The sequence below is a fragment of the Danio rerio genome, chromosome 7 (genome assembly GCF_052040795.2).
Source record: "Danio rerio strain M-AB ecotype USA chromosome 7, GRCz13ab, whole genome shotgun sequence".
Lineage (NCBI taxonomy): Eukaryota > Metazoa > Chordata > Actinopteri > Cypriniformes > Danionidae > Danio > Danio rerio.
The window spans coordinates 9,650,001-9,662,181 of record NC_141027.1 but is presented as its reverse complement, the minus strand read 5'-3'; the positions used below and the strand labels follow the sequence as shown (position 1 = coordinate 9,662,181).

The 12,181-nt window shown below is 38.9% G+C and overlaps 3 protein-coding genes across 13 annotated transcripts in view; 1 reads left to right on the top strand and 2 right to left on the bottom strand.

The window, feature by feature from the left end:
• The window catches only part of pcsk6 (proprotein convertase subtilisin/kexin type 6), an 884,625-nt gene that overhangs the window by 217,317 nt on the left and 655,127 nt on the right, over window positions 1-12,181 (bottom strand). The gene's annotated exons all lie outside the window — the stretch shown is intronic.
• lrrk1 (leucine-rich repeat kinase 1) overlaps window positions 1-12,181 on the top strand; it is a 198,839-nt gene that overhangs the window by 4,522 nt on the left and 182,136 nt on the right. The gene's annotated exons all lie outside the window — the stretch shown is intronic.
• Window positions 3,269-8,245, bottom strand: LOC147843023 (uncharacterized). Of its 4 annotated transcripts, none has more exons than XM_087260514.1 (3): window positions 8,006-8,245; window positions 7,224-7,911; window positions 3,269-7,121 (listed from the first exon to the last, which is right to left on the bottom strand). In XM_087260514.1, the coding sequence occupies exons 2-3, from the start codon at window positions 7,898-7,900 to the stop codon at window positions 7,034-7,036; spliced, it is 765 nt and encodes a 254-aa protein (XP_087116640.1). In that variant the 5' UTR covers window positions 7,901-7,911; window positions 8,006-8,245; the 3' UTR covers window positions 3,269-7,033. The 4 variants fall into 4 exon arrangements, with proteins under 4 accessions (XP_087116640.1, XP_087116639.1, XP_087116638.1 ...); XM_087260513.1 differs by having other exon boundaries at window positions 8,062-8,245; XM_087260512.1 differs by having other exon boundaries at window positions 3,269-7,911.

Sequence of the window (12,181 nt, the reverse complement as noted above, 5' to 3'; positions counted from 1 at the left end):
AAGGCTGTCAGGGGCTTTGTCTTTGTCATACTTATTGCCTTTATATTGGAGTGTATTTATTTATTTATTTGTTTATCCCCCCTCCCTCCTTCTTTTTATTTTTATTTATTATTTTTATTTATATTTATTTATTTATTTTTTCTTTAAGCTGTCACTATTATTTATCTATTATAATAATTTATACCCACTATTTTTTTTCTTTCTAATTGTTTTCTTTTTTTGTGGTTGTAAACATTTTAAGAATGTTATTCGTATACTGTTTCTAAAAATTTTAATAAAAACACAGTAAAAAAACAAAACAATCGTAGTAAAACTTGATGCATAAATTCATTGGGAATGCTTATGTAACACTATGCTATAACATCTGTTTATATTTTCCAAAACAACTCACCACAGAGTTAAAGAAGGCATATTTTGCCCCTTTTACAAGATGCAAAATAAGCCTCTGTTGTCCTTAAAGTGTGTTTGTGAAGTTTCAGCTCAATACCAGACAAATAATGTTTTATAACTCTCTGAAACTTTAATACAAGTAGTGCTGTTTTGGTGACTGTCATTTTAAATTCAAATGAGATTTGTGCTCTTTTCAAAACAGGGCGGAGATGTGCGCATAAAAAAAAAATGGTTGATAGAAACGCCATGATGGGCATAAATTTCGAAAATTCGCATAAAAAAACGTATGCACATAACTGAGTAGGATAAACTTTTTATTCAAAAGGAAAAGATGCGCATAAACTACAATGAAAACACTTTTACCGCACAAACTCCAGCATGCGCATTAAAAAAGCTCATGTGATTTTGTTAAAAGAGATGTTTTTATTAGATGTTTTTAAGAAACCATCAGGCTGAGCACACTGTAAAACATCAGAAACGTTGTTTTGGTCATTATAAAACGCCTTACCGTTTCAGAATTAGTGTTGTTATATTATTATTGACCTCCAGAATCGAGAGCGTCTGTGCTTCGCATCTGACACCTTCAAATGCCACTGCGCTTTCAGAGCATGTCAGGATTGTTTCTGAGGCGCAAGTGATTTATTAGATGAAGAACAGATTGACGCAGCTTCTCCTATCGCAGCAAATTCCGTTTTTACTGTTGATATTTGGCACCAGTTAATCAGGAAGTGACTATTTTGTTCGCTTTGACTTGTTGGATGGAAACTGTTTTATTTAGCGCCTTAGCTGTTTTATTTAGCGCCTGTCAGTTAATGTGATAATCCAGTTTTGCGATTTGTTATTCTTCAATGCGTAAGTGTGCTCGTTTTTGCAATTGTTTTAGAACTTCCGATTTAATTATCTATGGAAGAAATGACTAGGAATAATAAACGCCAGGAAATGGTGTTTGCATGATTATACAGACAAAGTAGAATAATATATAATAAGAAAATATCAGTTTGAACATCAAGCAGCAGAACAAGCTGTTTTTAACGTTTAAAAATGAATGGAAGTTAATGAGACCGAAAGTCTTAAGCCAAAAAGATCCAAATGGCTGCGCCCGCTCATACACAAAGAATAAGGTGAATAAGAAAGAGAAAATAATCATTTATGGTTTACCTGGTCTTTTGTCTATGATTATGTCAGCTCACCTCTTCTGACAGGTCTTCAAATTTGAGTGGTTCTTTTACGTCACACTGACAGTCCCATATAAGCTTAAACAATGCACACAGTCTGAGCTAAAAGGAGGCACGACTAGCTCACTCCTCTAGTCCCCTGGTTTTTAAGTCATTTGTTTATCACGTGACTGCGAGAGATGATTCAAATCGAGGACTCGAAAAATGAACGAATCAAATCCTTTTCCTGCTCTGACTGCATTTGATTGGCTTCTGTCTTTCACATGATGAACGAGCGACACAAACCGAGGATTCGAGAAATGAACGAATCAAATCCTTTTCCTGCTCTGACTGCATATGATTGGCTTCTGTCTTTCACATGATGAATGAGGGACACAAACCGAGGATTCGAGAAATGAACGAATCAAATCCTTTTCCTGCTCTGACTGCATATGATTGGCTTCTGTCTTTCACATGATGAACGAGCGACACAAACCGAGGATTCGAGAAATGAACGAATGAAATCCTTTTCCTGCTCTGACTGCATATGATTGGCTTTTGTTTCTCACATGATGAACGAGCGACACAAACCGAGGATTCGAGAAATGAACGAATCAAATCCTTTTCCTGCTCTGACTGCATATGATTGGCTTTTGTTTCTCACATGATGAACGAGCGACACAAACCGAGGATTCGAGAAATGAACGAATCAAATCCTTTTCCTGCTCTGACTGCATATGATTGGCTTCTGTTTTTACATGATGAATGAATGACTCAAACCTGATAGAAGACTCAAAAGAAACTAATCTTCTACTCCACCTGCACAAATGTGCGGATGAACAAATCACTTCCTGAAACTACTCCTCCTTCTCGAGTCATACAAAATATTTGTTCAAAATGAACGAATTGTTCAAGAACGACCTATATGTAATTTAAATTAGTACTAACGTTATCCCTGCGTAAAACTGAAAATGTCAAAAGAGGTGGGTCCGAAGAAAGCAGTCTATGGAGACTACGGTGTTCATTTGTGCATCTAAAACTCCACATTTGTATTCTTCTTAGTCGCCGACATATTCAGCAGGTAAAAACTCTAATGGCAGATCGCTGCTTCTCACTCAGGGCTGCTTATGCTAATAGGGTAGAGATGGTCACTAGTGGGCGGGGCTTTCCCACTCTGACACATACAAAGGAAGAAAGTCAATGAAAGTTTTTCTGCACACTGTTTTAATCAAGTCTGATTATGAAAATAAATTATAGGATGACTATATATTTACAAACTGTTCCCCCACAGTTTTATGCTCTTCTGAGGCTGCAGAATGGGACAAGTAAGAATGTCGCGCGACATACAGTGTGCACGCAAAGGCTTTGGATATAGACACACTAGGTTAGGGGTCGAGTTCCACCAGCTGTATTTTTCGGTTTTCTATTATCATAGTGTAGGTAAGGCAGTGTGTCAGAGACACGAAGATATTGTTTTCATGTTGGTGTATGGGTATAAATTTCTTTTGTATGGGTATACATTTCTTTTGTATGGGTATACATTTCTTTTGGGTAGTTAGGGTAGAAAATGGGCCATTAGAATAGGTTGCTTTGGTTTCTTTATTTCTGTTGTTTGGACGCCGCCCGCCTCTCATCTTTCCAACTCTTCCATCTACCCATTTAAATCTTTTGTGTCCTGTTTGTAGCCTATGATTTTCAACATAAATAAATAAATATAAATTCAATTCAATTCAATTCAGCTTTATTTGTATAGCGCTTTTACAATGTAGATTGTGTCAAAGCAGCTTCACATAAATGGTCATAGTAATTGGAACAGTGTGGTTCAGGTTTTAGTGTTTAAGTTCAGTTCAGTTCAGTTTAGCTCTGTTCAGTGTGATTTAATCATTACTGAGAGTTCAAACACTGAAGAGCAAATTCAACGATGCGTAGCTCTACCAATCCTGAACCATGCGAGGCAGTGGCGACAGCGGAGAGGGAAAAAAAACTTCACCTGATGGGAGTGAAGAAAAAAAAAAAACCTTGAGAGAACCAGACTCAGTTGGGCACGACCATTTTAATTTCTCCGCTGGCCAAAAGTCTTGTGCAGAACTTCATTCGCCGTGGTTTATGCTGGAAGATGGCCTCAGCGAAGACTCGTCTGTCCCTGGAGCGTCGCTGGAATCAGACTCATGTTCTCCACTCCCCACGACCATCAGCGCAGCAGCAGCTCAGGATATGGCCTGGTCCCGGATATGGAATCCTTGGGATCATCACGTCGCTGGTCTTGGATCCAATCAGTGACTCCGCCTAATCTGAGGACCTCGGGATGAGTATCCCCAGGTGAAAATAGAGAATAAAGAGAATAATTAGCGTAGCTGCTGTTCATAGTGTATATAAGCAAGATGTAGAAGGCAGTGTGGAACCTGCTAGGTGATGCACTGAGTGTATGCTTTACTAAACAGATAGGTCTTTAATCTAGTTTTGAACTGGGAGAGTGTGTCTGAGCCTCGGACATTACCAGGAAGGCTATTCCAGAGTGTAGGAGCCATGAAAGAGAAGGCTCGACCTCCTTTACTTGATTTTGCTATTCTAGGTACTACCAGAAGCCCTGAATTTTGAGATCTTAAGGAGCGAGTTGGTTCGTAGCGAGACAGAAGGTTGGTTAGATAAACAGGAGCTAGATTATTTAGAGCTTTATAGGTGAGAAGTAATATTTTAAATTCAATACGAAATTTAACAGGCAGCCAGTGTAAGGAGGATAAAATTGGGGTTATATGATCATATTTTCTAGACCTGGTCAGAACTCTGGCTGCTGCATTTTGCACTAATTGAAGTTTGTTAATAGAGGATGCTGGGCAGCCAGCAAATAGAGCATTACAGTAATCCAGTCTCGAAGTCATAAAAGCATGGACTAGCTTTTCTGCATCTGAGATGGATAGCATATTTCGTAATTTAGCGATATTTCTCAGATGAAAGAAGGCAGTTTTTGTGACATGGGATATATGGTTTTTAAAAGTTAGATTGCTGTCTAATATGACACCCAGATCTTTTATAGTAGAGCTAAAGCTAACTTTGTATCCCTCTAATTGTAAATTGAGTTGCGAGATCTGCTGTGTGCAAGATTTAGGCCCAATAAGTAATAATTCTGTTTTGTCTGAGTTTAAGAGAAGAAAATTGTTTGTCATCCAGTCTTTAATGTCTTTGATACACTCAGTTAGTTTAGAAAGTTCAGACGTCTCGTCAGGTTTAGTGGAAATATATAATTGAGTATCATCTGCATAGCAGTGAAAGCTGATCCCATGTCTTCTAATAATGTCTCCCATAGGTAGCATGTAAATTGTAAACAGTAAAGGGCCTAAAACTGATCCTTGAGGCACCCCATACTTTACTGGGCAGATTTGTGAAGGCTGTCCATTAAGATTTACAAACTGGTAGCGGTCAGTTAAGTATGACTTAAACCATTGTAGAGCCTGTCCCTGGACACCTGTAGACTTTAAGCGATTTATGAGGATATTGTGGTCAATGGTATCAAATGCCGCACTAAGATCGAGTAAAACTAATAGCGAGACGCACCCTCGGTCAGCAGCTAAGAGTAAATCGTTGGTTATTTTCACTAAGGCGGTTTCTGTACTGTGGTGAGCCCTGAAACCTGACTGAAACACTTCAAAAATATTGTTCGTCTGCAGAAAAGAGCATAATTGAGTGGAAACAACTTTTTCTAGTATTTTAGACATAAATGGAAGATTTGAAATAGGCCTATAGTTAGCTAAGTTGTTGGTGTCTAGTTGCGGTTTCTTAATAATAGGCTTAATAACAGCTAGCTTGTAAGAGTTTGGAACATGGCCTATAGATAAAGAAGAGTTGATAATGTTAAGAAGAGGTTCTCCTATAGCAGGTAGCAGCTCTTTCAGTAATTTTGTTGGAATTGAGTCCAGCATACACGTAGCTGGTTTAGAGCTATTTATAATTTTCACTAACTCTTCATGTTCTATGATTTTGAAGCAGTGTAGGTTATTATTATGATTTAATGAAATATTTACAGGATTTGGAGTATAAGCCGGTGCAGAAAGTTTGGCATCTCCTATTTTCTGTCTAAAGCCTTCTATTTTATTACTGAAAAAATTCATGAAGTCATCACTACTAATTTGCGGTGGAGTAGTTTGTTCCAAGGATGACCGATTATTTGCTAATTTAGAGATGGTGTTAAATAAAAATCTAGGATTGTTATGATTATTTTCTATCAGTTTGCGCAGGTGCTCGGTCCTGGCAGATTTTAGAGCCCTCCTATAGCTGGACATACTGTCTTTGTACGCAATTCTAAAGACCTCTAAATTAGTTTTTTTCCATTTACGTTCCAGGGCGCGGGTTGCTGTTTTGAGCGCACGAGTATGACTATTATACCATGGTATAGTTTTAATCTCTCTAGCCTTTTTTAATTTTATGGGTGCCACAGTATTTAGTGTGCTAGTAAAGATGGCATCCATACTGCTGGTTACTACATCAAGATCATTTGAGTTTGCGGGTGCATTACGAAATAGAGAGAGATCAGGTAAGTTATTTATAAATTCATCTTTAGTTGACGGAACAATAGTTCTACTAGGGCGGAGTATTGGAGCGGGTTTGCTGATTTCAGGTAAACATAGCTTATATAGTAAGAGGTAGTGATCTGTAATATCATCACTTTGTGGTATAATGTCTACGTCAATAACCTCGATTCCATAAGACAGAATTAGATCTAATGTATGCTTTAAGCGATGGGTTGGACCCACAACGTTTTGCTTTATCCCAAGTGAGTGTATTAAATCCATAAACGCGAGCCCTAATGTATCATTAGCGTCATCTATGTGGATGTTAAAGTCACCTACAATTAGCATTTTATCAGTTTTGACTAGTAAGTCAGAAATAAAATCAGAAAATTCTTTTAGAAATTTGACATAGGGTCCTGGGGGTCTATATATGGTGATTAAAGCGAGAGATAACATAGGTTTTTGTATAGTATCTGGAAGCTGAACATTAAGCGATAATACTTCAAAGGAGCTAAACATAAGTCCGTTTCTCTGTTTAATATTAAGGAAATCACTAAAGATTGATGCAACTCCACCACCACGACCAGTTTGACGAGCCTCATGTTTATATAAGAATCCTGGAGGAGTTGCTTCATTTAAGCTAATATAGTCATTTTGTTTCAGCCAGGTTTCAGTGAGACAGAGTGCATTAAGATTGTTTTCTGTTATTATTTCATTAATGATAAGTGCTTTAGGTGCAAGTGACCTGATGTTTAGGAGACCAAGTTTTACGAAATTTGTATTTTCACTTTCTACTGGTTTTTCTGGTTTGATTCTTACTAGATTTTTCCTGGAGCACACAGTACGTTTATTTCTTAATCTAATAATACGAGGAACAGACACAGTCTCTATAGGATTCGCCAGATATGCGTTACTGATGTTTAAGTGGGGTGAACAAGAGTCTAGGTGGCTATAGTGTGAATTTTGTGAATTTTTACCTGCTAGTCAGATGGTGCGAAGTAGTCTGGAGATGTTGTCCGACAGGAGTTCAGCTCCGGCTCGACTGGGGTGCAGGCCGTCAGGACGGAAGAGCCTAGGACGCTCCCAGAAAAGATTCCAGTTATTAGCAAAGAGCAATTTCTGTTCTTTACACCATGTTATTAGCCATTCATTCAAAGCTAAAAGTCTACTGAACCTTTCATTTCCTCGGCGGTAGGTAGGAAGCGGCCCAGAAACGATGATCTGCGTGGCGGGCGAGGTGCGTCGAACCGTCTCGATCAGGCTCCTGAAGTCCTTCTTCAGGATCTCCGACTGCCGGAGCCCGGTGTCGTTTGTCCCCACGTGGAGGACAACGGCACCAGGGCTCTCGGCAGCGCCCAGGATGGTTGGAATCTGTGTAGAAATATTTTTCACACGGGCACCAGGAAAGCAGAAAGTACGTACTTTATTACCTTTTGAGGAGGCGGCACGGACGTGACGAACGATCGAGTCACCGATGATGGCCACATCGGGACCCGACTCGCGGAGAGGGGAGAAGCGGTTCTCCGTGGAGATCTCGAACACAGGCGGAGACGTTCTGCCCCGGGATCTGGGAAGCACCTTGCGCGGCTGCACCCAGGCGCCGTGGTAGCCGGGTGTCGGCGTGAACGACGCCTGGCTGAGCCGCGCCCCGGGTGCGCTGGGCCTGGACAGAGAAGGACGCGGGGTTGAGGTAGAGGGAATGATGTGGTTGTAATTTCCACGTACCTTAGGTGATGAGACGGCCTTAGCATTAGGTACGGCTAGAAGCCGTTCCCGTAGCCGCGACCGTCTTACCACCAGCGCGCGGATCTGGGACTCCACTTCTTCCAGCTCCAGCTCCAACGCCTCCATCGATGCTTCTCCTGCACACAAGGACAGAGACGGAAGCGACATTTTACGGGGTAAAGAGCAAAGCCAGTAAGTGTATGGTTAAAGAGGTCGGTAGCTTTAGCTGACCAGCGGCGCTAGCAGGCTAAAGCTACAAACAACAGGCGGATGCTCGAGGGACAGACCGTTTTTAAAGCAGCTTTGTTTGTATAAATGTATTAAGGGTTTGGTCACCCTAAGTAGGAGAGACAAATACTTAGCGAATGAGGAAGAATTTAATGATTAAGATTTAAATTGCGAGTAAATAGCAAGTCCAAACTTCAAGCACACAGTGTGTGACCGAACGGAGACAGTGACGCCAGTGACGTCACTCGAGCATGCGCGTGAGCCTCCTCCACGCATGCAGTGTTTCCTCTAGGATTTTTTTCCAGCTGTGGTGGCAGGCCTTTTTAACTCAGATCTACTAACTACCTGTAGCGTAATTTCAATGACAAATGTCGTGAGCACAGTACTACAAGTCGAGATCGCATTTATGTAATGGCCTACAGCATGCGAATGCACAAAAGTTCTTGCACACTTTCAAATAAACACTGCTGAAGTGCGATTTAGTGCGTTTATGTAACGAGTATGTCCCTAACATTTATTGGATTTACGAGGAATATTTGTGAATGTCTCCAATAGACCTACAAAGTGACATTAATGCGTCCTGAAGTAAAGTGAAACAGCTATACGTTGTGTTTGCTGACCTCACACATCACGCACCTGTCAGTCAGTCAGTCGGCACGTAACCTTAAAGGGCACCTATGGTAAAAAATCTACTTTTCAAGCTGTTTGGACAGATCTGTGTGTTGGTATAGTGTATAGACCGTCATAGGGTGATATGAACACACCCAGTCCTTTTTTTTCAATTTATCTACAAAAAAAGGGTCGGCCAATTGGAGCTGTTTTCAAATCGATCGCACCATTACGTAGGTGTGCGATTTTCCCCCCGCCCACCGAATTGATTGACAGCTGCGCGCATTAACATTTTCCGGTAGTCACGTGTATATGTCAACAAGACCAGGCAGACATACGCAAAGCCACCGGGAATAAAAGGTCTGTTCTGTTCGCTAGGATCAGCAATCATCATCAAATGTGATTAAGAGTAAGTTTCACATGTTTAAAGTGTTTTAAAACAGAGTATGTGTGTAATTAATTACAATGTTTTACTTCAGCTTTACTTCATCAGCACAGCCGCGTGTCAGAACAATTATAAAAGAAGACGCTTCAATCCCAGTTTGTGGAAGTTAAATCAGGTTTATTTTGTACATTAGCATAACAGATATCCACACAGTACTTGAGGTTAGCCTTAACTAAGCCAAGCGCGCTCTGTCTGCCTGCCTGTGTGTGTGTGTGTGCGCGTGTGTGTGTGCGCGTGTGTGTGTGCGCGCGTTAACTTTGTAACGATATTGTGTGTGACTCATCAATGCAACTTCACAATACTGATTAGTAAAGGTTAGTTCTTACTGTAGTATCTCACAAACGCTACGTGAGACCTTCTTCCTTTAAGTCTGTCTGTTGTCTGACGCAGCTGAGGGAGGAGGCATTTAGAAATAGTGGGCAGGAAAGACTCGGCTTAAAGGCACAGTACGACAAAACCACCCCCTGCTGGAAATCAGTATAAAACAGCATCTTGTAAAAGGTATAATGAAAAATCTGATGGGTATTTTGATCTGAAACTTTATATACACATTCTAGAGATGCAAAAGACTTATATTAAATCTGAAAAAAGGGGTAACCTAGGTGCCCTTTAAAGAGTTAAAAGAGTTCGCTCTGTTATAATTCACTTACCCTTTACCCTTAGTACGTTTTGGTGCGATTATCACCCACTATTAAAAAAACATGACAATGTTTTGAATAAGAAGCTGTAATGTAGCCGTGGGGGGATAAATTTTGGCGTGGCGCCCCGTCAATGTAGCGGAAACCATAACATATATACATCTCATTATTTATATATATATAAATATATAAATTGCTTGCTGGGCAAAGCAGTGGCGCAGTAGGTAGTGCTGTTGCCTCACAGCAAGAATGTTGCTGGTTCGATCCTCGGCTCAGTTGGTGTTTCTGTGTGGAGTTTGTATGTTCTCCCTGCGTCCGCGTGGGTTTCCTCCGGGTGCTCTGGTTTCCCCTTACAGTCCAAAGACATGCGGTACAGGTGAATTGTGTAGGCTAAATTTTCCGTAGTGTATGAGTGTGTGTGGATGTTTCCCAGAGATGGGTTGCGGCTGGAAGGGCATCCGCTGCGTAAAAAAACGTGCTGGATAAGTTGGCGGTTCATTCCGCTGTGGCAACCCCTGATTTAATAAAGCGACTAAGCTGACAAGAAAATAAATGAATGAATGAAAATTGGATTCTAATTTGGACTCTTTATAATTTGCATATTTAAATTGAAAAGTGAATGTACATGAAGTAGTAGTAGCAATAATATAATTTAAATGTTCTTTGCTGGCACTTTGCTGGATTGTGGAATAGCTGATTGGCTGATGTTTATAATCGAAAGCAATATATCTGTCTATAAAAAGATGCTTGGCAGTGGCGTATTTTCGAGGAACTAAATAAGCGATGGCACACATCTCATTTGTTGTTTCCTGTTCTGTATTTTCATATTCAAATCAGCTTAAAACACTGTTCACCTGTTTTGTAATTGAACCTGCTATTTTCAAGGAAAATGGTTTGTTTAACAGGAAATATGAGTAACTAAATAAAATTTGGAATGTAATATGTGAAAAGGAAATGGAACATGTATGTTTTTAAATCTGCATTCTTCATGTCCAAAGTTTGGTGCAATCAGGTTTCATTTTTAGTAAAACATAGGATAGGATAGGATAAGATAATCTTGTCCCCGACAGTCAAAGAGGTGCTACAACATTGCTCTAAAGAGACAGTAAAAACAAATTAAACAAAACAATTAAGAACAAACAATTAAGAACATTCATTGTGTACAAAATAAGACCATATCAAATATAAATATATAAAACACAGAACCCAGTCAAGCACTAACATACTACCGGAGCAGTGTTATTGGTAGAGTTCAACAGTTGTATCGAGGTAGGAACAAACGAAAGCTTCAGTCTATTGGTTTTACACATTGGCATTCTCAGTTTTTTTTCCTGATGGTAACAGCTGATATTCACTGAAAAGAGGATGCTTGAAGTCAGCACTAAAATATATTGCTCTTCTTATAACCGGCTGTTCATATAGAATCTGTGTGGGCTCTTATTGTTTTATTCCTATAATTTTCATGACTGTTTTTTTGAATATGAACCAATTTATTTTTTAGTTGAACCGACAGTTTCCCAAACCAGACTGTGATTCCATAGCGAATAAGACTGTCAAACATAGCTCAGTAAAAAAAAAAAGTCAGCTATTGCTACCCACCCCATACAATCTCAGCCTTTTTAAAAAATAAAGCCTCTGTTGTAGTTGTGTGCATAAGCTGTCTATGTGTTTTCTCCAACACACAAAAAAAAAACACTGTCCATTAGGGCTGCTCGATTTTGGGAAAAATCACAATCACAATTATTTTAGTCATAATTGTAATTACGATTATTCTAAATGATTATCAGTATCATGTTTAACGGAGCAAGGAATTTTAACAGTATTTCCTATAATATTTTTTCTTCTAGGCGTATTTGTTTCATTTTGGCTAGAATAAAAGCAGGTTTAAATATTTTGAAACCCATTATAAGGTCAATATTGTTAGCCCCCTTAAGCAATATATATTTTTGATTGTCTGCAGAAGAAACTACTGTTATACAATGAATAGCCTTTGCTTGTATTTTGAAAAATATCTAGTCAAATATTATGTACTGTCATCATAGCAAAGATAAAAGAAATGGTTATTAGAAATGAGTTATTAAAACTATTATGTTCAGAAATCTTCTTCATAGATAGTAGATACGTGCATGTTTTCTTAAATTATTTTTTAAGAATTAATTTTTAAAATTAAATTTTAGAATTAAATTTTTTTCCCCTCATTAAAAAATCTCTCACTTTTAATATGTGAGCATATTTACTGTGCAAAACATGTTAAATAAATAATAAATAAATAAATAAATAAATAAAATAATCATTTATTAATCATAATCAAGTTAAAATGTTCAGTTAATCGAGATTTTGATTTAGGCCAAATCGCCCAGCCCTAATTCAATGCAATGTTTTGCTAAAAAATAAATGGTTCTATTTTTACATGCTACTTTGAACCCTTTATGAGTTACACAATTGAATTGAAAATGCAAACCAAAATTCAATTGATGTACATAACAT

What these genes read in the sequence shown, in the direction of transcription:
- LOC147843023 (XM_087260512.1), bottom strand. Translation starts at nt 7,900, where the DNA reads ATGGAGGCGTTGGAGCTGGAGCTGGAAGAAGTGGAGTCCCAGATCCGC.